The 27,022-nt window shown below is 47.8% G+C and overlaps 1 protein-coding gene across 1 annotated transcript; it reads left to right on the forward strand.

The window, feature by feature from the left end:
- Nucleotides 1–1,738: 1,738 nt before the first annotated feature.
- LOC142768910 (uncharacterized) lies at nucleotides 1,739–12,538 on the forward strand. The gene is made up of 3 exons (XM_075871452.1): nucleotides 1,739–1,893; nucleotides 9,377–9,489; nucleotides 10,685–12,538. Exon 3 carries the CDS (start codon nucleotides 10,744–10,746, stop codon nucleotides 12,406–12,408), a length of 1,665 nt encoding a protein of 554 aa, XP_075727567.1. The 5' UTR covers nucleotides 1,739–1,893; nucleotides 9,377–9,489; nucleotides 10,685–10,743; the 3' UTR covers nucleotides 12,409–12,538.
- Nucleotides 12,539–27,022: the final 14,484 nt, after the last annotated feature.

Here is a 27,022-nt window from a genome sequence, read left to right on the forward strand (position 1 = left end):
CGCGTTCACTAGAGAGAGATCATTTAGAGGGCAAGAGAGATGTCACTTGGAGACACCATGTCAGTATGTACACTGTCGTCCTTTCTGAAAGGGAATGCGCGAACGCGTCGCCTGCGCTCTGCGGTGACTATTTACAGCACCATCAACCGACAGCGAAAGGAAGCACGTTCGCTTTCAGCGTCATTTGTTGCCAAAAGACTTAATAGCGAACTATGGCCGCTAGACAAGCGCTGCTAGATTGCACTCTGTCTCGGCTCACGCACGTAGTGCGTAGTCCTCTGAAAACATATCAAACGTGCGCGATTAAGGCGCAAGCTGCAGTAATCTCCCGATATCACTCGCCGCGTGAGCGGAGAGGGAACTTAATCTAGCAGCGCTTGTCTACCGGCCATGATTCCTTATCTTGCTTGGCCATAGATGACGCCCGAAGCGAACGAGCCTTCTTCACTTGTCGGTTGATGGTGCTATGGGCAGCCGCCACAGAGTGCAGGCCACAGGTTTGCGTGCTCTCTTTTATAAAGAATGACAGTGTACAGTATAGTACATGGTTAAAGGGAACACACTAATGCACACCATCAATATTCCTGGCCCTCTAAGAGGAAGTGGATCAAGAAACAATCTTCATGCAAGTCAATAGTCTGTCAAGAGGAATCGGAACTTTTAACCACCAGTAACCTTATGCCTATCTAAGCTGTTATGATTCCGTAAGATAGCAAAATCTAAACATGCCGGCCACGCAGGCGCTCCCTTTAACAGTGGACCCGTCTGTCGGGGCATTTACACAAAATCTTCATGAGTGAGCGCTATATGGCCAATCTGCGATATCTGGCTACTGGTTGATTTGAACAACAAACGCTGCGTATAAACTTCCGTTGCCTTCTATTTGCCTTATTCTAACGAGCAGCTTGAACTGGGAAGAAAGAGCACGAAAACATTAGCGGCATCTCCTTCGAGTCGCACCGGGGTGCACTAGGGCACCGGTTTGTCCGATCATTGCAGCACCTGCACTTTAAAATACGGGAAGGCCCCGCCGCGGTGGTCTAGTGGCTAAGGTACTCGGGTGCTAACCGGCAGGTCGCGGGTTCCTATCCCGGCTGCGGCGGCTGCATTTCCTATGGAGGCGGAAATGTTGTACACCCGTGTGCTCAGATTTTGGTGCACGTTAAAGAACCCCAGGTGGTCGAAATTTCCGGAGCTCTCCACTACGGTGTCTCTCATAATCATATGGTGGTTTTGGGACGTTAGACCCCACATATCAATCAACATACGGAATTTTTTTTTTTACTCTTCTTTGAGAGTTCCGGCCTGCAACGTATATGGATTTCTTTAAAAGTATACGATAACATCATATGCGGATCATTAAACTCTCATCTGAAAATCGCATGACCCACAAGAGAGTTAACGTGCCTTTTTAAATAAAGTAGATGAAATGCCAGCAGAAACCAAAAGGAGTCCCGAATACTCTTTTTTTTTTTTCGTAGATTGTGGGCACCCTGGGAAGCACCGGTGACGCACCGGTGACCGGTGCAATTTTTTTCAAGATAGCATCATTGTTGCAAAAGTAAGTCAATAAAGTTAATGACGTCATTTAGAACGATGGGAAATCCTTCAACTGCATGGGTTAAAGGTAGACGTCAAAAATTTAGTGGAAGCAGAGATGCACTATCACAATCTCGCTGCTTAAACTAGGAATAATATCGCGAACTGCGGCGTACGCAATAGTGGTGTAACCACGTGGCATATTTTAAAGAGTAGGCGTTGCCCAACGAGACGGGCATTCAATTCATGCTTCTTTACGTTCGAGCTCGGGGCTGCTGAGCTTCGTCCATGGCCACAAAACGTCCGGCTTGAACGTATCCCCGCGAAGAGGACTGTAGTTTATCGGGCTTCAGGGTAAGTCTTTTGATGTCCTTTTTTGTAAGCATTGGGTAGGAAATCCCTGGTGCGCATTGGTTTCTCGATAGCTAACTTGTAGCGAGTCAACCGAAGACGCAGTTTGTATAGTAGAAGCAAAACGCGGATACTTTTGTTTCGGCAAAACACATGTCAACCTTCCTCATTCATGCTTCGAACATTATCGATTCCCACTGTACGTGAGATCTTTTGATTTTTTTTAAAGGAAAATAAGCTATTGGGCAAGGCGCAGCAGAGGACGCAGTTATTTACTCTAAAGGAAGAAAGTCAGATAAATGTGGATGGAAAGTAAACTATAACTATTATAAAGAGCATTTTCTCTGGTTTATAAACTTTTGTTTTTATCTCTGTTTACCGTGGTAGTAATAAAGTGACAAAAGCTTGCTTTCAATGAGTTAGTTAACGCTGAATATCGTATATAGGTAGGCCCCAACGACAAAAGGTACAATAGACAGGAAATAGCGCGGACTATTAGGCGAATTTATTGAAAGTACTCCGGTGGCTTTTATTCAGGGTTCACGATCCGTACGCGTACACCGCAAGACGTGAGTGGATATGCAAAAACATTCTCACCAATCTTTACCAGATATGTGAGGTGATGGTGGGCCGATACCTCGATGTACGGCTCTCCTGACAGACGACGCTGCTATATCTTTCTTTCTTCGCTTTCGCTTTCTTCAAACACCTCGTCTCGTGGAATACAGAATTGCATTCGCAGTCCATGCAATGTACAGCCATGTGGGTACCCTACGCATTTTTACGTTGTAAACAAGCTTTCTCGCCCAGTCATTACAGCATTTTGTCCGTTTGTCCTGTGTATATATTCGCATGCCTCGAACACATTTCGGAGGCGACGTCTTACTGGTGATCACTAAACGGCTGCTCGCGACGAAATTTGCATAGTCGACAAGTATTGTTGCCGTTTAAGGCACACACTTTTGACAAACGCCCATCACAAGTGGTGTAAGTAAAAAGATGAACTGAGTCTAACTAACCAGACGGACCTGCTCACAGATGCTCCTTATCCCAACAGCGTAATCTTACCCGCTTGCGAAACATTCATACAGAAAGTAAACCACGAGAAATCATGGACAAAACAAAACGAATATAATAAAAGATCGCTGCATGTAATACAGTAATTGTAGTTCTCCACCCCTTCTAAGCCTTCAAAAGTGTGTGTCTTAAATAGCAACAATGCTAGTCGGCCATTTGTCAGTCAGCAATGTTTTTCATAACCCACGTGTTGTCGCACGAGCGCACGGATCTTGCACCCTGTGTATTTCAGGGGAGATTGCGCTTTGTTCTTACTTCCTATTGCTATATATGTACGATGTCCGCTAGTACAGGGATTTATCAAATGACAGAGGGCGATAGACTATGCGCTGAATCTCAGTGCACAATAAGATCACTGGACGATCACAATTGTCAAAGCATTTTTGAATGTTTCCCTCATCATCATATCATAATTATAAAACGTTAATCTCCAAAGTCACTGGCTCTGTACTTTTCAAACTTTTTAAATAGCTGCTCATAACTAGGATCATAACTAAGCTGTACTGGTGATTGCACTAGTCACTGTAGGTCGTCTTTGCAAATAAAATGGAGCTATAAACTGTCTGTTGTCTTCGCTACAAGCCCGTGATCATGTATGATTCAGAGCGCATACAATGTACATGTAAAATGCTAGCGTAAATTCCATAGAAGCCCATGTGTTCAGTAGTTGGCGGCTCGCTGCCACGTACCGTCGCCATCTACGTATGGAGAAGACAACTAACGACCAATGAAAAGGAAAAATAAATATGACGTCACAACCAGAAGTGGCAGTAACATCATGAACTTGCAATTCATTGCGCGAAATTGAAATATTTCTTAATTTTTGAACGTTTACGTGCCGTTATAAATGCGCGATTTCATTGTCCGGCATGGCTCTCAAATTGCGCGCGCGAGAGAAAAGGAAGACCAACCAGAAATTTTGAAGAAGCAAGGCTGTTTTGTTAGCCAAAAAGTGCACAACTTAGCAGTAAAGATTTTGACACAACTTGTCGCAAGCGCAATAGTGTAGCAGTTCGAGAACTCAGGTTCATCAGTTGTGAATAACCACTGAAACGAGACAGCAGCCCTGAGAACATCGCTTTGGCAACCGTAGGGTGCAGCGTTTTGTTTCTTAGCATGTCGCATTCACCGTCACCACAGGCGAGGGCATGCTAGCTGTGAGACAGCAAATGCTTCAGCTCTCAAATATCACGCCAGTGAACATGACAAAAGCAAATAAAGAAACTATGGAAGGTACGCACGAAAGTTCTAGGCAAAATAGAACGATGCCTCGGTGACCCGGCCTTGAGCCGAACTAAACACAAGCCCTGGCAGCAGATTGCCTGGATACGCCCCCCCAACTTATGGCACTCTTCCAAAAAATGAGACAATCAACCATTTAGTAAAGTGTCAGATAAACTATAAATTAACTTTGTAGTTAACTTTGGTATATTGAAAATTACGACTATTTCAAAAAGATAGTTTAATGGGTTCTAAGTTTTGGTTATGTATCCCCCTTCTCACCTAGTCGTGCTTCAATCGTCGGCAAGCATCGACGCCTGTGAAAATAGGTTTTTCGACACTTTACGTTCTAATAAGTTACCGAGTAATGCTTTTGGCCACGGCTCATGCGCTGAAGCCTGACTTCGGACGCCCAGGAACTGGCACGAACCCACGTAGCAGTGACAGCTTCTGAGTAAGATTATACCAATACTAAAAGTACCCCCCCCCCCCCCCGCCCTTTTTTTTTTGCTGCATAAAGATGACGTAATGACAGCAAGTGCCTGAAACACGTCGGCCATGACGAGTTTTGTTTCACAGTGTATCATATAAAACGTACCCCTACATAGTGCACTACTATTAAAAGTACACCGCTGCAGTATACCATTCACTATACGACTACATACAATGTGCCATCCTTACAGTACAATCTAAATTTTCATGGTAGCCATCTTTTGCATGGATCCTCGATTTGCAGGGCTCACATTTGGCATCGCATGTGCAGCTCATCTGTATACTTAATAAGGCTCGCCGTGTTCTGTTTCGTCGTTAATATTTGTCTTTTCCGGCCAACGACCTTGCAGATTAACGGAACGCTGAAAAAAAAGAATATAATGTCGAGTGATCTTAACTATAGGGTGCGGCCGCATATATACTGACGCGATAAAATGGTGACTAATAAATCACTGTGCAAACTATATCTTGCGGTGGCATGATATCAGACACGCATGTCGTGCCATGCACGTTACGGTATATATATATATATATATATATATATATATATATATATATATATATATATAATATACAGTTGATCAAGTGAGCACGGGGGTTTCACGACCAATTTTCCAGAAAAAAAAACAACCTCGCTAGTGTTGTAGGCATTTTTGTTGTTCAAGCCATCAAACACATGTATACAGCGTCATGCATTTCGCGACCTGTTTTGTCTTGTCGCCTAGACGAACTTGGATATAGGAGTAGGGCACATTGTCCATTATTAAAAAGGTGGTGCCACCAAATTTGTGGCATGCGTGTACTTTGCTGTAAGCGTTTCCTTCAGCTCCAGGAAGAATGATACACGCACCGAGGTTCGTGTATTTTTGATAAATAATTGAATATTGCTCTACTTATGTGGACCATTTCCGGTTTTGGTTTCACGGCGTTGAGCTGGGCCGTGACGTCGATGCATAAGTGACTCGGTCCCGCGACCACTCCAGGCAGAAACGCGCATGCTGTGCTGTACTGAGTTCCATGTTCCCTCGCACACACGTGCCAGGCAAGCGTCAGCCAAACAAATGCGCTGACAGTCGCCATGGCTGCAGCTGCAGTAGCATGCAGGCAGTGGCAAGGCAAAAGGCAGCCAGAAGGAAACAGTGTTTATATTTACAATGTTCTTACAGAACGTAGACGAGGAAGCCGCCCGACGCTAGATGTGCCGGCCTATTAAGGCACCGACTCGTACGCTGAAGAAGGAGGGGACGCGCGTAGCGTCTCTGACGGACGCCTCCGCTGTCCGTGAAGGACGCGTCGAGTATCTCTTCGAAAGCACCCAGTGTCTTTGACGGACGCACACAGTGTCTCTGCAAGGAACGCCAGCACACTCGTAGCGGCAGGCATGCGAGTTCTCTTCTTGTTAACAACATGTCTTTCGGAGATGGTGGAGGTCACTCACGTCACTATAGATCTGGTGTGACGCCACGACAACTGCCGTTGCTTCTCCTATTCTGAAATGTCACTGTTGCTGCGCAAGCATATAGGCGTAGATTGCGAGAGTGAGCATTCAACTGCACTTTTAGACGTGAATTTAAATATATTCTACGCGTTTGTTGTGTCCCACTCTTCTTGTGGAGAGTTCTTGCATACACATGCAGGAAACCCACAACAGGCTTGAGATAGCCTCGAAGTTTGGTGGTACCACTCTTTTAAGGAAATATGAAGGCTTTTCCAGGTTTTTTAAAAAAGGAACATGAGGAAGGACAAATATTAAAGAAAATAAATAATAAAAGAGGCCGAGGCATTCGAAAAGCCAGAGACAAACAAAAAAATGGCAGCATATCCACGGAGTGAATGATGGAGAGTGGGGCAGAGCATTCGTCCGTTCATTCGTTCTTGCTTGCGTCCGTCCATGCGTCCGTCTGTGTGACCGTCCATGCGTTCATCCGCCTGTCCATGCGTGCGTCTGTTCGTGCGTCCGTCCCTGCGTTTGTCCATGCATCCGCCGCTGCGTCCGATCGTCGATCTATTCAACACTCCAAGTACCACCATCCCGCATCTTTTTATCATATATTCCCCATATAGAAGCACCGCCATCCAGCGGACATTCCAAGGAATAAACGAGAGGTGGCACACGCACACTTTCTTGCGCTTCGTATCTACTTCCCACCTTTAATCACCTCCAGTTCATGGTATATACTAGTTCATTGTATTCATGGCACTGTGGCCCAACGCTCGCTAAACCTATCTAAAACCAAGGAGGTTACGCCCAGCGAGTATAACGTAGCAACCCTTTCTTGTCACATATAGCCAATGGCTGCTAATGGAGATTGCAGCGTGCGCGTTTACTAAAAGCCGAATGCTCCTGTCTCTCATTCCCCATTAGCAGTCATTGGCATGTACATTGAGCACTATTTTTTATTGTTCAACAACGCACAGAAGAAATCTCTTACCGGCACCACCTTGGAGGTCAAAATGTTATACTTGTCACACACTACAACTACTAGGGACGAACGGGTGCCGCTATTAGGAGCTTCGCCCCTCAAATATAGAGAAGTAAATGAAATACTATATTCATTGGGCGGTAACCACTGACCTCCAATAATAAGGCCAAACGACGCATCCCTGCTCTCTGATGCGGGCGCTTGTGAAGCCACCGGAAGGTCCCTTCACCGTCTCGGAAGTTGGCGTCTTCTGAGCGCTTTAGGCGTGTAATTGATATGTCATCTGGTGGCAGTTGTTGTGATGGTAGTGTTTGTGTTTTCCTAATATAACAAAACATTTTCGCGGTCATCCAACGCTAGACAAAAAATGACAGACGCCGTAGAGACGCCGTCCGAAATGGCGGGGTGTTGTGATCTATACAACTATTGCATGCAACAAACCCTACGACTAGGCTTCACTAGGAACGCTTATACGAACGTTACATGAAAAATGGCAGATGCCGTAGCGACGCCACTCGTATATATGGCACAGTGTTGTTACGTGCAGCGTTACAATTGCTCATTAGTCAGGTGACAGAAAAAGAAATTGTCACGAAATTTTTTACAATAAAGAAAGAGTGATTCGGGCCCAGCCAAGGTGGTCTAGTGGCTAAAGTACTCGGCTGCTGACCCGCAGGTCGCGGGATCGAATCCCGGCAGTGGCGACTGCACTTCCGATGGAGGCGGGAATGTTGTAAGCCCCTGTGCTCAGATTCGGGTGCACGTTAAAGAACCCCAGGTGGTCGGAATTTCCGGAGCCCTCCCCTACGGCGTCTCTTATAATCATATGGTGGTTTTAAGACGTTGAACGCCACACAATCAATCAATGTCAGTGATGCGGGAAAGAAAACGACGTTGGGATGACATCCCTTTTTAAGATGAGGCCTTGGAACCGAGGGGCTGGAACTTCACTCTGAAAAATGATCACTGCAAAGACTACTTCGTGGAGACAACGTCCAGTTGTCCCTTTTTAAATTACTGACCCACTACTTGTACATTTGAGACCTCAAGCGACGGAAACTGCATATGAATAAACCAATCACCTTCAACGCGCCTCCATAAGAAGTCGGCGGTCAAATACCATCATCTCCTCGCTGGATGCCCAAAAAGGAAAACAAATGATGTACTTATGCACAAAATGTTTTCGCGACGACATCTCCGGTCGATTTGCAAAGTCTACAGCTCTGTGCAGGCCAGCATTTCGTTAAAAAGAAGAGAAAATCCCTCGTGCCCACAGCAGGCGACTGTTCATGGCGGTGGCTTCCGGAACACCACCGGTGTCTTCCAGTGCCTTCAACCGCGCTCGTTCGATGCGCCATCCAGCTTTCCCTAGTAGAGAACAGCGGCTGTAAGCTGTAGTAGCAATGTAAGCTTCCCGTTGCCTGCATGAATGTATTTATTTTTATGCAGAGCAGACGGAACACCACTGTGGCCCGTACAAATTTGACAGACTCCAGATGACAAGAGGTCACAGGTATTAAATGTTATTCCCAGTATAGCAGTCGACGGTTCATGTATATATATATATATACATGAACCGTCGACTATATATATATATATATATATATATATATATATATATATATATATATTAGTGAGCCAAAACGGTGGCATGAGAGAAAAGAGTGATCTATTCCCAGTTCATTGCAAACTGAACAAAGATTACTTCATGAAAATGCACGCTTTTTAAAATAGTGTGTGACCTCTTATTTTCGCCATAACTGGCCTAACTCGATCGCTTTCTTTCACTGCGAGTCTGTTGGTATTCGCTACAGCTTGTCGGAGATAGAAAAATTCATCACTACGAAACGCCATGCGCTCTCTACAGCTTGTTCGCCTTCGTTTTCTTCTATTAGGCTTCCAGAACACTTGCGCCTATATCTCCGGCGTGTTATGTAAAAAACCTGACTGTAGAAAGAAAAAGTATAGATAGAAAAGATGTCATTGTTATTTATTTGCAGTTCACAATATTGTTATTTTTATGTATGAAAAAATAAAACGATCTGTCATGATGGGAAAACACGCCCAAGTACTTCGTCAGTCCCATGTAATGAGTATAAGCCATTGCCCAAGGTAAAAAAAAAAAAATACCATTTTGTTTTTTACCTGTAGGACGCGCTTAGCGCGTAGCAGGCGTCTTGAATAAAACGCATATATTTGGGCCCATACCTCTTTTTTGGTCAGCGCCATCGATATGAGGACATCATAATCATCACCATCACATCTTTTCGCAGCTGTATTTGGCATCGCGGGTGGGACAAGTGGCCTCGCTTCCTTTAGCGTCTTTATACTGCGACTGCACAAACCTCCAAGACACCACAAGTCGACTGCTGCAAGCTTCTCATTGGTAAGCGCGTATTTCTTTCGGAATCATTGGCTGTGCCTTCACATCTGTGGACTACGCAGTAGCGCCGGACAAACACAGCCCCATATTTAATGCCGGTAATCTTTGAGCTATCGTTGCGTAGTTCTCGCTACTGTACGAGAAGCTCGTATTGCCAATTTGAAACGGGGAGTTTTGTGGAAGCCTTTTTCCATGCGTCTTGAAGAATGGGTTTACACGTAATTAATATCTTCGCTCTGGTCTTTTGAACAGAAAGTGTGGGCTCGTACAGCGTGACGCCGAACTGTAATAGGATGGCAAGATTAGCGAAAAACAAGAGAATGGTTCCCCTGCTTTTTCCTAATTATTTCTGTTCTGAGAAGTGGTAACTGAACGGAACAAAATCAAATATTTTTTAGTGCGGAAAGCCAGCAACAATTAGCGTTAAATCGACGTTTTCCTTTTTTTTCTGTACCCTTGAGACCATTGACCATGTTTTGTTTTTTTTTCATTAAGAAATAATAGTGAGCCTGCCGTGGCATCACGCTACGTGCATGGTCTCTTAACGTTCATTGCAAAGAAGGCATTCAAGGCAAGTCAGTGTTCCTTAGCTTGGTGATTATATGATAATGCTACGCACAGCTTTCGGTAGAGAAAGTCTTCGAGTCCCGTCCTTTATATAACCTAGAGCGCTTGAAACATGGTGTAAAACATATTTGAGTGAAGCTATCCCTTGGCGCACTCCAGAGCTATATCAAGGGCGGACAGTCGAAAAAGTACATTGGTGAATAACAATACACGAACAACAGAAGCATGTCGCGAAATCGCTCTCCTTAATAGGCGAGCCGTCTGCTGTCCGAAGAATTCTTCTAGCCGCGCACTCACCAAAGTATTGCTCTCAGCGGCAGAAGGTTTACTGGTATACGGGCCGCAGTTGGCTATTTCGCCACCAGAAACCCGTGTTTCGCGTACTTTCGCTATCGGGTGTACGGCATTTTGCTGTAATAAGATTTGTCAGTAGACCCTCGGATACAATCTTTGTCGTCGGAGAAACGTACAGCACCCACGTATGCATCTGCTTTTTGAGTGCGATTAGTTTTCGAAAGACAGCCCACATGCATAACGTCAGCCACCGTACAAAAGTATTTGATATTAACGCCTTCTGGAATGTAAATTACACTTATTGCGCTTATCGTTGCACGTGTTTTTACTGACGCAGGTATTAAGCTGGGAACCTGAAACAAACGGACAAACTCTGTCTTGTAGCTCCAGTTCTCAATGGAAGTGTGGTCTCCGTCTCAGTCTTCTGACACCGTGACGAGTCCCGACTCGTCGCTTACGTCGCCCCGTATACAAGATTATCGACATGATGACGCCCGTGAATTCAGGTTCCGCCCCTTAAGCAGCAGTGACGATGAGCTCGACCACGGTTCCCCAGAAAACCGTACTGGCAGAGAACCGAGTGGCTATGCGTTTCGGGACCAACATATGTTAGAAGCTGACATGTCTGGTGGGCGTCGTAGTGAAACAGATGAAGAGGTGGAAAATTGTTGTTTCCCGTTCAGGCCGGAGGACTCAACGCGAGAACGCCGAGCAGCGGTGTACTACGGAGAACGCGCGTACCGAAGGTCTTACCGAGTGGAGCGTCACCGGTCCAGCTCCTGCAACAGGAGATACAGATCCCGAAGCTCCAGTGAAAGGCGACGCGAGCAAAGTGAGAGTCCTCGAAGGCGGCGTCCTCTCGTCGAGTACGGTTATCGGGAAGAGCAGGAGCGCCGAAGGCGTAGCGTCCGGCCCGCTTCAATGGGTTACTTCTTGCGAAGGCGGTACTTGTCGTTGTCTTTCACCGTCTTAAGAAGTAATTCGCGGTCTCGTGTCTGGTACAGGAGGACACAGTGGCAACCCCCGCGTCGAGCGTATTATCCGGTGAGGTCGACGCAGTTGGACCGCCACCGCACACGCCGGCGCAGTATGTCTGCCGACCAAAGTGCACCTTGCGAAAGTGCCATGTCCGGCGAGCAAGAATCGTCGAGAATCGTCGACGCTGATCCTCCAGTCGTGGATCGAGTGAACTTCGAGGCTGAACGTGTCATACCAAAACAACCGCTGGCGGGCTATCACCTGGAAGACCCTCGCAAGGAAGACTACGCTCCTGGATTTCGTCACGATTCCCATTCCCAAGAGCACGAGTTGGTAGACCATACAGTGTCCACGCAGGAACAGAACTATGAGGTACGGCAGGTTTATGGCAGCAGTGACGCATCATTTGGACCGAATGGCCAGATTCCTAATGATTCGACGTGGTCACCTGTTATCAGAGCGTACACAGCTCAATCGAGCGACATGAACCACGCGCAAACGCGTGATAATGACCTTGTACACCACCATAACTTGCAACGTGTCCACTACCTGAATCACGAGGATCCGGACATCAGCGTAACATGTACGAGTCCCGTTGAGTCTCTCGTAAACTGTCGTCCAGGGGGTCCAAGTGCCGATGGATACCTTGTTAACTATTGCCCCGCAGGTCCAAGGCCTGAGGAATGCCTTATTACCTATTGTCCGAGACCCCTGATTATTTCGCAGTCTGTAGGAGAAACTTCACAGACTCGCGTTTCTTCTTTGAGAGGTTTGCACGACGGGGGAACCAAGTTAGACACGTGCTTCCAGTCACTGGCGAGCAAGGACGCATCGATGATGCGTCCGCTGGCACTTGATGGCGAACGAACATGGTTTGACTATCCGCGGGAACTGGCGGATCGTATAGCTGAGAGGATGTTTCACACAATAAGGACACAAAACGACAAAGTGGACACATTGCGAGCTGACATGAGAGATTTCAGAATCAGGATGGCGAATTTTGTAGAGAAAGAAAAGTTTGCTCAAGAACAATCGCTGGCATTTATCGCTGCCGTGAAACGCCGAATGGCCGAACACAATTAGTGCCGCCTGAACCAGCTCTTTGTTGATTCATTCGAGAGAAATGACCCAGCAGTTGATTTCTAAGGCTACATGATTTTCGTGACTGTTCAACCTTGTGCTACAGAAATAAAAGTGAGCATTTGTTACTTAATGATGTCTTCGCATTCGATTTCCAGGGAGAAAACGTCACTTCACATCATGAGTTGTATATCAGGAGAGAAAGTATGGTTGGGGAATGTGGTCGGAAAGCTATTGCACGTTCGTGTGCATTTTAAGTGTCTTGCGTATTCGTTTCATACGCAGCAGACGCGAAAGCCTCATTGGGTATCTAGACAAGCCTCTTTGATAATGCAAGTCTTTAAAAATGAAATCTTCAAAGAACGTGAGCTTAGGCATATTGGCACTACATAATAACATCAAACCTGTGTCCGCGTAATACCTGTGCATCTCGTTCCTTTTGTCCGCTGTACGTGTTAAAATATTGTTACAGCTGTTACAGAGCTTGTTTCACACAAATGTCGGCATCGTCCGTTGCGAGGAAGCAATCAGTTTGTCTGTGACTGAAAAAATTTGGAAATATGCAAATAAAATAATGAAACTTCTGGGTCCTTGTGAGGATCAAACTCAGGCTATTCACACGGCAAGCAGGTGCTCTAATACAGAGCGAGATTATTTGTTCTTCATTATAGCTTTTTTTTAACTCTCCTCATGCATCATTAGCGGACAATTCAAACAATGATAGACCCATGTGCCAGAATGTCAATACAGTCAACCAATATACGAGTAAATACATTATTAGAAATCCTTTAGCTAAGCCAGGAGCTCCATCCTGGAAAGCGAGTGAGGTACAGCTTTGATGGTTCAGAACATCACTAATGCAACATGCTCTCAAAGAATAGCACGCATGCCCGTCGCCTCTCAGCGTCGCACTAAAAACAAGTCATTCCGGCCCACCGTAAATAGTGTAAGCCACGAAGTATTATTATATGAAACAGCAGCCCATTCTCATTTTCTATTTGGTAGAGACATGACTTCAAGTGAGTGAATGGGAAGTTCTTGCTTTAGCTTTGTTCGCAACGCATCCCGAGATATATAGTAGACCACTTCCCAACAAGGCAAAAATACATTATCTGTCATGTCTTTCTCCGGGCAAAACAGTCAGATCCCTGGGGCATACGCCATCTACGAATTGATTGATTGATTTGTGGGGTTTAACGTCCCAAAACCACCATATGATTATGAGAGACGCCGTAGTGGAGGGCTCCGGAACCATCTACGGAAAGGAGTCTCTTCAACACGTCATATATTACTTAGAAAAAGCATAGAATCGCACCAACAAGACGTGCAAAAATGTGAATTCAGCAACTAGTGGGTGTTTCAGAGGCGCACCTATTGCAAAGTGCTCAGACTTACCTAATAGTGGTTCGCAGATGAACCACGAACAAAATGAAGAGCTGTGTAGGTTGGTGTGTTGCCCTCTGGACGCGTGGCGGGCCATACACTCTTTTGCAAAAGGGATAATTATGGCGTAGCAGACACTAAACTGCGCTTGTGCCAAATGATGCTTTGAAACAGGGGTCTAACATAAACGAACGGTAATTTTTAAATGAAGAAAGAAATCCGTCGAGTGAATACGATTACTCTTTTAATGAAACTTAGTGAAGATTTAACTGCTAATGAGGACAATGTAGATCAGTAATGACATCAAATATTGAGCGACAAGTGCAGTGCAAAATTCAAAGGGATCCTCAATGTTGTTTTTTTATTTTCACTGAAACAAAAGGGCAAGCAGCGCGGTTCAATGGACCGCTGAGCGGCTGAGCTTTCAAGAGCGGCCTTCAATATCGACATTTGTGGCCGTGTTCTGAACACGTGTTCTGAACAACCATGCTCAGGAGTTACGAATGTTATCGGCAGTATTCTCCTTGTTACATGGCACACTAGTTTCACTTGCATTGAGCAGGGGCGTAGACCTTCAGAGCCCGACCAACCAGATAGAACATCCGGGTGCATTAGGGCCCTTGAGGCACCGCATGCACATTATTAAAAACAGGTAAGGCGGAGGAGGAGGAATAAATGAGGAAGGACAGGAAGGTTAGCCAGTTCTCAAAAAAAAAAAAACAGGTAAGAGTTTCAGTCAGGCTGTAGTCAGCGTTTTAAATGCGAATATATTTTTTAGTCGGGCCATGTCAGGCGTCCATCGGGATCTGTCCATCACCCTCTCCTATAGTACCAGCTGCGGGCGGGCGCGCCTCCAGCAACCGGAGCCCCCCCCATGTTGCGCTTCGGCGTCGGCAGCTGTCATCAACAGCTGCGGGCGCGCGCGCTTATCCTCGCCCCTAGCAAGCGGAGCCCCCGCCAGCTTGACTTGAACGTGACATGCCACCGCCTCGATGCAGCGCGTTTTTAACGCGTTTGTAGTGTTTATGATGTCAAGCGTTTGTTTGGCGTTTTTTTTAAAGTGCACACGAGTTACTAGAGCTGGAAATGCGTACCGCGTCCCTCGCGACAGAAAACCGCCACGTGCGGCGAACGGTGCTATTGGCTGAATGGTGTAAGGAAAAAAAAACCAACATTATTCTTCTAACACTGGGTTCTCACGTGCGAAACGCCATTATGGACGCTACGCAGTGCAATCGCATTTTCTCACAATTCCTTTCGGGGGGGGGGGGGGGGGGCATTTGTTTTTCCTCTACATCATAACGCGCAGGAAGTTCAGTGCAAGTAAATCCAGGAGCACGTATGTCAGGACCTGACCGCTGGCAGTTAACCTTTTCCCTAAAATAGACACGTTGGTCCTGCGTTCAGCAAGACCTTTCTTTCCACGTGAACAAGTCGGCGAGAGAGCGTGGTACTGTTCTAATAAAGCGTCTCACTCCCTTAATTGCGACCGGCAGTGTCGCAGCTAGGACGGGGCGAGAGAACAGGGGGAGGGATGAGCGGGCAGAGGTCTCAGCCTTGCTATATTTCCACGGAATCATGAGGCTGACGAAGACAGGGACGACTTGTCCAAAATAAAACTCTATCTGGGTGAACTGAAGGTCAGACTACAGCAATACACGATGGCACTGATGGCGGCGAATACAGCGTCGGCCGTCGATCAACTGACAAACGTTGATGCGCGTCAGCATTCATACATGTTCCTTCGAATGTTCTAGCGTTATTTTTATAGTGACCACGTATGTTCCAGAACAATCTGTAATGTTCGCGTTGTGTGCGTAATCGCATCGAACGGTTCTTAGAGTAACTATGTGGTTCTTAGTCCATCGGAGTGGCTTGCACAAGGCAGTTCTCATACGTGTTATTGGGCGATAAGAAAACTTGGCGAAATAGTGCGGCAATATTTAGGTACGAACATGTATTTGCGTGCTGCAGGTGCACGCCTACAAACTTGAAACAATTCGTTCGAGTGTGCGGTTGTGGAGGGTGTTGGGCGCTTGTAGAAGCTTTCTTTCTGCGGATGTCTCAGCTCGAAGGTGTGCATTGTTGGCGTTGCAGACAGCTTCAGTGTGCGAAGAGTTGAAGACACCGTAAGTCCACAAGTACTCAAAAGGCGGAAATGTCCTGCAGGTCATTTACATTACGCCACGGCGAAAGTTCTTCATAGGGTGATATCATAAAAGGGCATACCATCTTACTTTAATATGACAGGACGTTTATAATTGCTCTTACAAGGTGGCAATCTTGTAAGTCTACTTTCTAGACTTGTGTAAAGCGGGTCAGACTTCCCGTTGCCAAATATTGTAAGTTTTTTACACACAAGCTACAAGGTTTCTGAAACGTACCTTGCGAAGAATTGCGAAATGTCCCAACTTAGACTACCAAATCATGGCAGCCGATCACCCCCGCTGTTGGAAGCGTCGCACGCACTGTGCAATGTTCTCCGAATGCGGAATCACTGGTCGTATGGCACATGACGTAAATATGGAGTGCGGGCCCGTTGATGCTCTCTTGTGTGCATTCGATCGTATAGGAGTAGGAAATAACACGTATTTCGATAGAAGTATGTGACTATTGCCATGGAAAGTAGCTGTGTTCAATACCTCAGAATAGACATTTTTTGAAGTCCGCTGGCGCTGTGTGTGTGTGAATCTCTCCTTTGTGTGTGTCCTTGTCGTGGTGCGCTATACCAGTGAAAATGATGAATCCAAACCAACTAGCCCGGCAACGTGCCTTAGCAAAATTGAAGTCCGAACAGCGCCTTCAGCGGAAAACGCTGAAATCGAAATTGGAAGCGCATGGTCTGCGAAGGTTCTAAATTTTGGTGGCCTCGTATATTTGGAGAAATATTTCGAATGTACCTCGCCAGGTTGCACTCTATTTGCTCCTGCCGCAATCTGTGCCCCCCCCCCTCCTCAAAGAAAAAAAATGAAATCATGGCACTTGTCTCGTTATCACCCCACCGCACCCGCAGATTACCCTCATATAAAGCCAGCGCGGTTGCATTTATACTAGGTTTAAAGAAGGGGTGGTGCCATCTTACCTGATAAGTTTGTTCGTCGTAGTAACAAGAATGTAATAATTGCTGGGGTTTAGTGCATCAAAACCAAGATATGATTGTGAGTGACGCTGTAATGGTTGGCCCCGGAAGTGTTCTTTACCGCACACCTTAATCAGAGCAAGAGTGTTCAAGCATTTTCGCCTCCATGGAAATGCCGCTGTGGAGGCGGCGTGGTAACAAAGGCTGCTCTGTTGCCTAAGGTTTAAAGTTTGTTGTGCTTGAAACGATGAATACTTGTTCTGTGGTTTTCCTCCAGTCTGTTTTTCATCGTGTTGTGCTGATCAACCAAATACAAACTACAGATTACATGGGTCACTTTTTAAATAATAATATTGCAAGTGGCTTTCTTCCCACACATGTAATGGTGTCGAGATAACCAGAGTTAATTTCAGCGTCTGCGTATTCCGCTGAAAAGCAATTGAAGTTAGGTCACTGAGGAGCACCTGGGTATGTATGTCAAGTAAAATGTCATACACCTTTACGGAATGAGGTTACGATCATTATTTGAGTTGCAGAAAAGATTTCACACGAAAAAACGCGTGTTAAGGAAGCCCGCCATGATGAACTTGTGCTTATGATGCTTGGCTACGGAGACGAAAGGTGCGGTATCAAATCCTGGGCATGGCAGCTGCATTGTGAGATAGAGACGAGAATGCTAGAGGACAGTATACTCTAGTTCAAGTGGACGTTAAAGGACACCAGGTGGTCGAATTTTCCAGAGTCCACTGCAGCGTCCTTGATAACCATATTGTAAGCAGGCTACGAAGGAAGGCGCCAGCGAGCGCCTCAAACTGGCCGCGGCAAGATCAACTGCACCACGGATGACCGTGCGCCGACTGCACGACATTCAGCTGTTCGAGCTTGGCATTCACAGAGTATGCCCGTCAGCGAAGTCTTTACTCACTATTTTATGCTTCATATGCATATATTTCAATCTAATTATCGTTCTCTTCTTCGACTCCCACATTGATTATACGAAAGAGGCTAGAAAGGGGCGCTGCAGAGTATTAAGGATAGGTGGTCACCTATATCTACAAACCGTGGGCCAGCACAGCGCTGGGTCGTTAGTGAGAGTACAAATGAAAGAAAGCAAACACCAATTTATCAAGAAGCGATGCACTGGGAATCGAACTCAATACCTCCCACATTAAAGATGGATGATCTTAACCCTCAGCTATCACTGCACTCGTTGGTACAAAATGAAAAAAAAAAGAAAAAGGATAACGCAGTCCTCAGTTAGCTATGACCACCTCCCCCCTTCACTTCTCTCCTTTGGAGACGAAAACCAGTTGCCCCGCTTTGCACCCCCGCTATCCCCTTTCCTTTCCCGACTACACTGCAAGAGGCATCGCCCTTGTGTCGCTTGTCGACACATAATAGCCTTGCAATCCTCCTCTCTGCACTCACCCTATGCACAAGCTTCCACTCGGCTTTCAAGGTGAGGAGGGAGGGGGTGAGGCGTGCAGAAACGCACTGCACAAAGCCGTGCACAAAAGTGCTGTTCAGAATGGCAGCCACTGTCCCGAGAAAAAGCTCGTCCCGTCGACGGCTGCTGCCATGGCCCCCTTTCGACGTTTCACTACAAACGTCGCTGAACTGCCTCCTTCTGTGGAAACCTGAGTAAGTCGATTCTCTAATAGCCAATAAGTCGATATAAAGCGATATTTTCAGTGAACCAAGTGTAATTATTGCTAAGATTGTGCGTCTGTGCCCAAGTATTTACTAGTTTTGCGCGTTACTGCTGGCGGATGATGAGGGAGTGAAACCCAAAGCAACGTAATGGGAGTCACGTTGCGTATGGCTTGCCGCCCAGTTTCGTGACAGCTTACGAGGTAGCTTGGGCCTGTCACAGTGGTCTAGTGCTTACGGTGCTTCAATGCTCATGCGAAGGTCGAGAGATCGAATCCCGGCTGTATTTGCGATGCAGGGTGACACCGCGGATGTGTAGCGTTTACGGTGCATTCCGCTGACGCTAAGGTCGGGGGTTAGATCTGTACCGCAGCCGTCGCTTTTCGTTGGAGGCGAAAGGCCCGTATACTGTGCGTAATTAGTGCACGTTAAAGAACTACACCAAATGGGGAATATTTTGGGAGGCCTCCACTTCAGCGTCTTTCGTAATCATATCTTAAATTTGTGACGTGAAATCACAGATCTTACTTCATTAGAGGGAAAATGACTATGGCCCGTGTATTTAGGTGCACCTGAAAGAACCACAGGCGGTCGAAATTGCTGGAACACTCCGCTGTGAAGCATGTCAAAATTATGTCATGGTTCCGCCGAGCCAAACCGTAACAAACCAATGGTATTGTTTTTTTGATAACTTGGGCTGCTTTGAGATAATCTCCGTATATTGGTGAGCAGCGTTCGCAGAGAAGGAAAGGCATCATTGCTGAGCATCTTTATCGGGCTGTTAATTGGCAGATAATAACTATGTCTTAGTTTTGTAAGATGCCAAGTTGCACACATTATAGGCCTGACTCATTGCAAGGGTACATATATGCCACACGCAAAGATGCACGTTCTTTGTGGAGCCACTATCCGTAGTAAATGCAAGCCGTGGTTAACGTACAATTGGCACCTTGTGTTGCACCGTTATAAGAATTGTGTGGTAGATCATTAAGGCGAACGGCGTATCCAATCGATTTCTTCGTCTTCAAGTATCAATGCAAAGACAGCACCAAGTTCAACAAACTATCTCATGCGCTGGACTACATGCCAGAGTGAGGTTGTCGGTGAGCATTTATGTTGGTTCGAGTGTGATTACTAGCAACACGTTAGGCCAGAATTTGATTTAAATGCTGTGTTTGAAAAGAAAAGAGAGGAAGTAAGCACTTGAACCAGCTAGCTGAGAACTTACATCATGTGAACTCACAGTGATCAGTATTTTACCGTCACAGTGGTTGTTCCTGCATCTGCCTGATCATTGCACTATTTCAAATGTTGCCCGAAGTGTTTCGGCTGGATTACGCATCACATACACTGTGTCCTTAAGCTGACTTACATAGGTGGGGCTTCTTTAGTGTTGTCGGGCTGCTTGATAATTTGCGATGCCTCTTCGGGTACTGGGGATAATAGGTTAGGCTACTTGGCTGGCTATCTGTTGTTCTTCCTGCTTGTCCCTGTTACACAGATGGCATGGACTATGGTCTAATGACCCCTAACAAAAAAGTGAAGCCTCGAGACGTTTTTTGTTGTTTTATCGTCCTGTATATACGCGCACTTCTAACAAATTGGTAGTGGTGGACTTTAGCGTCAAAATACATTACCTTCTCTTTAACCGCATGCTACTTACACAACTCTCCACTATTATCTACAATAGATAACGTGGATACTGACTGTGACCACCATCCCACAGCTGGTTTCGAAATACATATTGCAAGAAGCGTCCTCCGTCTCAACCAGCGTGTCCAGATTGAGACGGAGGAAATGCATAGGCTAGAGAGCAGGTGCAAAAAATTTGGTTCCGCAAGAGCACGTGACTATTGTTTGTTTAGGTGGGGGGAGGGGGTCACGACTGATTGCGGACGTACACAGGAAGCGTTCGTTGAAACGTACCCAGGTAGGCACAGCGCCGTGTTTTCTATTGGTTGGTTGGTTGTTCCTCAGAGTCCTGGCGCAACCCACCACGGGGGATCGGCCATGAAACGTACGGTACCTCATTTGTGTGATCGAATTGTTTTACCAGCCGGGCTATTTAGATAGGGATGTTTAAACAACGAACAGATTGGTAAACTATGGAATAGAAATAAAATAAATCGAGGTAATAAATAATTGAGCAAGCTAATATGGTTTGAAATAAAGTGAATATATGCCTCAGCTCAACATTCTATTCATTCTGTTGCCATTAGAAAATCGCACATGACCTCGCAAACGTTCCGGTGGCTGAGTCCCTTTTCAGTTGCGCCAAAGAAAAGGACCACCGGGAGAGATAAATTTAAATCCAACCTATGGAGATGTTTTTCTAACAGTCTCTTTGTTTTGGTTTGTATATAACCTGCGTGTTAAGAGGAAACGATGAAGGAATTCACTCTCGTTGCCATGGAGGCATAGACAAACTGTGCCAGACCAGACCTGTGTAGATAAAAGTTCAGGGGGTGGGTACTCGACATCGTAGTCACGTAATTCATATGTCGGCCATTCTAGAGGAGCACCATCGATTTTTCAGGGGTACTTTAGATGAGAAAAATAAGATGGGGCCAAGCGAGATTTTTTAAAATAATCAGATATGACAACTTTTTCAAAGCGTGCCACGGCGATCAATGCCAGCGTCGGCAATACAGATATTGTCACGGGGTCGTGACGTGGCCGAAGACAGGAGACTTCTTGTTGGGATTTAACTGTTTATTTGGGCGAACCTGTGCCCGGTAAACAGAAAGTCCAATTACAGCAGCAGTCTCGCACAGATAGCAGTCTCAGACTGATAGCGGCGAACGGAGCGTCGGCCTTCGATCAACAACTGACAAGCGGCGAAGCGCGTCGGCATTTATACTCCCGCCGTCGAATGTTCTAGCGCTATTGCTGGCGGCGGCGTACGTTCCAGAACAATCTGTACCATTCGCACAGTGGGCGTGATCTTATCGAAATGATCTACTACAGTCCGGAACCCTCTCGAAAACTGCAGGCGCGGTTTGCGCTGAGAATCGTGTGGTGTTTTGAGACGATAACAAAAACTTGGGAAATGGGACGTGGCATTGCCCCTCTCTGAAAAAGGCATCGTCTCGATGCTTAAACTAAAGACGAAGGTACAATAATAATGCAAGAAAGTACAATGAATAAATTACGATACAACAATAATACAAAAAAAACACTGTTTCAGTTTGTTAACGCGCATGAAACGGCTTGAGGCGTGCGACATGGACGACTTCAGGTCGCGATCGGCGTCGTTGAGAGTTCGTGATGCCGTCGGGGACAACCTCGTAATCAAGTGGGCCGAGACGTCGAACCACCCTGTACGGTCCGAAGTACCGTCGCAGAAGCTTTTCACTTAGTCCACGTCGGCGTATCGGCGTCCACACCCAAACACGTTCACCGGGCTGGTATTCCACGAAGCGTCGTCGAAGGTTGTAACGGTGGCTGTCGGTCGTCTGTTGATTCTTGATACGAAGCCGCGCAAGTTGTCGGGCTTCTTCGGCGCGATGAAGGTACTCGCTCACATCGAGGTTTTCTTCGTCGGTGACGTTGGGTAACATGGCATCGAGCGTCGTTGCCGGGCTCCTTCCGTAGACCAATTTGTATGGAGATATCTGCGTCGTCTCCTGCACCGCCGTGTTGTATGCGAAGGTCACATACGGAAGAATGGCATCCCACGTCTTGTGTTCGACATCGACGTACATTGACAGCATGTCGGCGATCGTCTTGTTAAGCCGCTCGGTGAGGCCGTTGGTCTGTGGGTGGTACGCTGTCGTCCGGCGGTGGTTTGTTTGGCTGTATGCCAAGATCGCTTGAGTTAAGTCGGCAGTGAATGCCGTTCCTCTGTCGGTGATAAGGACCTCCGGGGCGCCGTGACGTAGGACGATATTTTCGACGAAGAACTTAGCTACCTCGGATGCACTGCCTTTTGGCAGGGCTTTTGTCTCGGCGTAGCGGGTGAGGTAGTCGGTAGCTACCACGATCCACTTGTTTCCGAAAGCCGACGTCGGGAACGGCCCCAGTAGGTCCATACCAATCTGCTGGAAAGGTCGGCAAGGTGGATCAATTGACTGCAGAAGTCCCGCTGGCCTTGTCGGCGGTGTCTTGCGTCGCTGACAGTCCCGGCATGTCCTCACATAACGAGTGACGTCGGTGGTAAGACGCGGCCAGTAGTACCTTTCTTGTATCCTCGCGAGCGTGCGAGAAACACCGAGGTGCCCTGCCGTCGGATCGTCGTGCAGGGCCTGCAGGAGTTCTGGTCGCAGAGCTGAAGGCACCACAAGGAGATACTTAGCCCGAAGCGGTGAAAAGTTTTTCTTTTGTAGAAGACCGTTTCGTAGAAAAAACGACGCAAGTGCGCGCTTGAATACCTTCGGGACTTCGGCGGTCCTGCCTTCGAGGTATTCTATTAGGGCCTTAAGTTCCGGGTCGGCCCGCTGTCGTTCAGCGAAGTCGTCGGTAGTTATTGTTCCCAAAAAGTAGTCGTCATCCGAGTCGTCGGGTAGCGGTTGGTCGACAGGCGCACGAGAGAGACAGTCGGCGTCGGAGTGTTTTTTGCCAGACTTGTAAATGACAGTAATGTCATATTCTTGAAGTCTCAGGCTCCATCGTGCGAGGCGACCTGAAGGGTCCTTCAAAGTGGCTAGCCAACACAAGGCGTGGTGGTCGCTCACAACTTTGAAGGGCCTGCCGTAGAGGTATGGGCGAAATTTCGACGTAGCCCAGATGATGGCGAGGCACTCCTTTTCTGTTGTGGAATAATTTGCTTCTGCTTTGGATAGCGATCGGCTGGCGTAACTAATAACCCTTTCAAGTCCGTCAGCCCTCTGCACAAGAACGGCGCCAAGACCTACGCTGCTTGCGTCAGTATGTATTTCTGTCTCGGCGAATTCGTCGAAATGGGCAAGTAACGGAGGCGTCTGGAGGCGATGTTTAAGCTCCTGGAAAGCGTGTTCCTGTGGCGTTTCCCACTTGAACTCCACGTCGGCCTTGGTAAGGTTAGTGAGAGGATCGGCGATGCGGGCGAAGTTTTTCACGAACCGCCTATAATAGGCGCACAGGCCCAGAAATCGGCGCACGGCTTTCTTGTCAGTGGGCGGCGGGAATTCGGCGATGGCGGCTGTTTTCCGTGGATCAGGACGAACTCCAGACTTGCTGATAACGTGCCCCAGAAACAAGAGCTCTTCGTACGCAAATCTGCACTTTTCTGGCTTCAGTGTGAGTCCGGAAGTCTTGATGGCTTGAAGTACAGCTTCAAGGCGCCGAAGATGCTCGTCGAAACTCGAGGAAAACACGACGACGTCGTCCAAGTACACAAGGCAAGTCTGCCACTTCAATCCTGCCAGTACTGTATCCATAACGCGTTGAAAAGTTGCAGGCGCTGAGCAAAGGCCGAAGGGCATCACCTTAAACTCGAAGAGGCCGTCCGGTGTTATAAACGCCGTCTTCTCTCGGTCTCTTTCGTCGACTTCGATTTGCCAATAGCCAGTCTTGAGGTCCATTGACGAAAAGTACTTGGCGTTATGGAGACGATCAAGTGCGTCGTCTATTCGTGGGAGAGGATACACGTCCTTTCTTGTGATTTTGTTCAGGCGGCGATAATCGACGCAGAAACGTAGGGTCCCATCCTTTTTCTTCACTAACACCACGGGGGATGCCCATGGGCTCTTGGACGGCTGGATGATGTCATCCCACAGCATTTGATCAACTTGTCTCTTGATGGCCTCACGTTCTCGCGTCGAAACCCTGTATGGACTCTGACGGAGTGGTCTGGCATTTTCTTCGGTTATGATGCGATGTTTCGTGATTGGGGTCTGCCGAATTTTCGATGACGACGAAAAGCAATCTTCGTATTGCAGGAATAGGGCGTTGAGCTTTTCTTGCTTATCGTTCGGAAGTCTGGGATTGACGTCGAAAGCTATGGGAGGGGCTTGGTTCCTCTGAGCAGGTTCCGCAGAATCGGCGAGGGCGAAAGCACTGGTGGCTTCGACAATTTCTTCGATGTATGCGACCGTTGTTCCTTTATTCACATGTTTGTACTCATTGCTGAAATTTGTGAGCATAACCGTTGCTTTGCCTCCACGCAACTCTGCAATTCCTCTTGCGACGCAAATATTTCGGGTGACCAACAAATGCTGACTGCCTTCAACGACGCCTTCGAAGTCAGGTGATTTAGGAGCGCCGACTGAAATAATGACGCTTGAGCGAGGCGGAATGGTGACTTGTTCTTCCAGCACATTCAAGGCATGGTGTCCAGGCGGCGTGCGCGGCGGTAGTGCTTCTTCTGTGGATAACGTTATCGACTTTGTTTTTAGGTTGATGACAGCACCATGGAGGCATAAGAAGTCCATGCCAAGGATGACATCTCTCGAGCAACGCTGTAGGACTACGAAGTCTGTAGGATAAATACGGCCGTTAATGGTGACTCTCGCTGTGCAGATTCCTGCAGGCGTTACGAGATGACCTCCGGCTGTGCGGATTTCAGGGCCTTTCCAAGCTGTCCTAACTTTCTTTAACTTCGCGGCGAACGGCCCACTGATGACAGAATAGTCGGCTCCAGTATCGACGAGAGCGGTCACACTGCGGCCGTCGATAAGAACGTCGAGGTCACTAATTCGCCGTCTCGCATTACAGTTAGGGCGTGGCGTCGGGTCACGGCTGCGTCGGCTTGTTCCGCTGCTTCCATGTTGCGTCGTCAGGCCACCTTCGGTAAGTGAGCTTTCGCCGTCAGGGCTTTGCCTGGTTGGCGTTGTGTTCGGAAAGCTCCGTCGCGGCGTCGTCGTCGTCGGAGGATCTTCGGTAGTTCGTCGCACAGCAACCGCACCTCCACCGGTTTCTGCCCTTAGTTTCCCGGATACGGGCTAGGAGACCGGCCCCGCGTTGGGCCAGAGTACTGTCGGTGGTGCGGTGACGTGCGGCGGCTGGGCGACGGCGAACGCGAAGGGCTTCGTGGTGTCCACCGAGTTCCTGTCAGGTAGTCGGCGATGTCACGTGGTCGTTCTCCTGGCTGTGGGCGCGGTGCATTGACGGCGAAGCCACGCAATCCCATCTGTCGGTACTGGCAACGGCGGTATGTGTGTCCGGCCTCGCCGCAGTGGTAGCAGAGCGGGCGATGGTCAGGGGTGCGCCAGACGTCAGTCTTCCTCGGTGCACTGCGCTGGGCCGCTGGCGAACGGTATGACGTCGGTGGGGGTGGTGGCGGCGGTGGCGTCTGTCGACGAAAGTGCGATGAGGCGGCGTTTTGGCGTGGACGGGGAGGAGCGTTGTGGCGCAGTGCAGCGGCGTAGCTCATAGCTTCCGGCTCGGGCAGCGGTGCGTGGGGAATTTGAAGCGATTTCCGAACTTCTTCTCGCACAATGTTGGCGATCGAATCCACTTGAGGCTGCGCCGAAGGCAACAGCTTGCGCAGCTCTTCCCGCACGATTGCTCGGATCGTTTCACGCAGGTCTCCGGAGTTACTGGCTTCAGCAGCAGCGCAGTCTGCAGTCAGGCGACGATTATACTGTCTAGTGCGCATGTCCAGTGTCTTTTCAATAGTGGTCGCTTCGGCTACAAATTCTTGGACGGTTTTCGGTGGGTTTCTTATCAGCCCCGCGAAGAGCTCCTGTTTGACCCCTCGCATGAGGAAACGAACTTTTTTCTCCTCAGGCATGTCTGGGTCAGCGTGACGGAATAGTCGGGTCATTTCTTCTGTGAAAATGGTGACATTTTCATTTGGTAGCTGAACCCGGGTCTCTAATAAAGCAGCGGCCTTCTCTTTTCGAGCGACGCTCGCGAACGTTTGCAGGAATGCGCCGCAGAAAGCATCCCACGTTCGGAGCGTGGACTCCCGATTTTCGAGCCAGGTCCTTGCGGTGTCTTCTAAATAGAAGAACACACGACGCAGCTTTTCGTCATGGTCCCAGTGGTTGAGGGCGGCCACACGGTCGTATGTCTCTAGCCAGGACTCCGGGTCTTCGAATGATGACCCATGGAAAATTGGTGGTTCCCTGGGTTGATGCATGACCATCGTGGGCTGGGACGCTGCGGTTGTCATTGTCGCTGCAGTCGCAGTCATGGCCTTGGTCTTCCGCGGATTGTCGTGTAGAAGCCCGTACTCCGGTGGTAGCCCTTGCTGTCGGCGGCTTGTTCGCTGCTCCTGGTTGGCGTCGGTGTCTTCTCCGCGACGTGGGCTAGGTTCACGGCTTGACGGGGGCGTCCGGTACATGAACGGAGCAGCACCTCCACCAAATGTCACGGGGTCGTGACGTGGCCGAAGACAGGAGACTTCTTGTTGGGATTTAACTGTTTATTTGGGCGAACCTGTGCCCGGTAAACAGAAAGTCCAATTACAGCAGCAGTCTCGCACAGATAGCAGTCTCAGACTGATAGCGGCGAACGGAGCGTCGGCCTTCGATCAACAACTGACAAGCGGCGAAGCGCGTCGGCATTTATACTCCCGCCGTCGAATGTTCTAGCGCTACTGCTGGCGGCGGCGTACGTTCCAGAACAATCTGTACCATTCGC

The sequence above is a fragment of the Rhipicephalus microplus genome, chromosome 8, assembly GCF_043290135.1.
Source record: "Rhipicephalus microplus isolate Deutch F79 chromosome 8, USDA_Rmic, whole genome shotgun sequence".
NCBI lineage: Eukaryota > Metazoa > Arthropoda > Arachnida > Ixodida > Ixodidae > Rhipicephalus > Rhipicephalus microplus.

What these genes read in the sequence shown, in the direction of transcription:
- LOC142768910 (XM_075871452.1), top strand. Translation starts at nt 10,744, where the DNA reads ATGGAAGTGTGGTCTCCGTCTCAGTCTTCTGACACCGTGACGAGTCCC.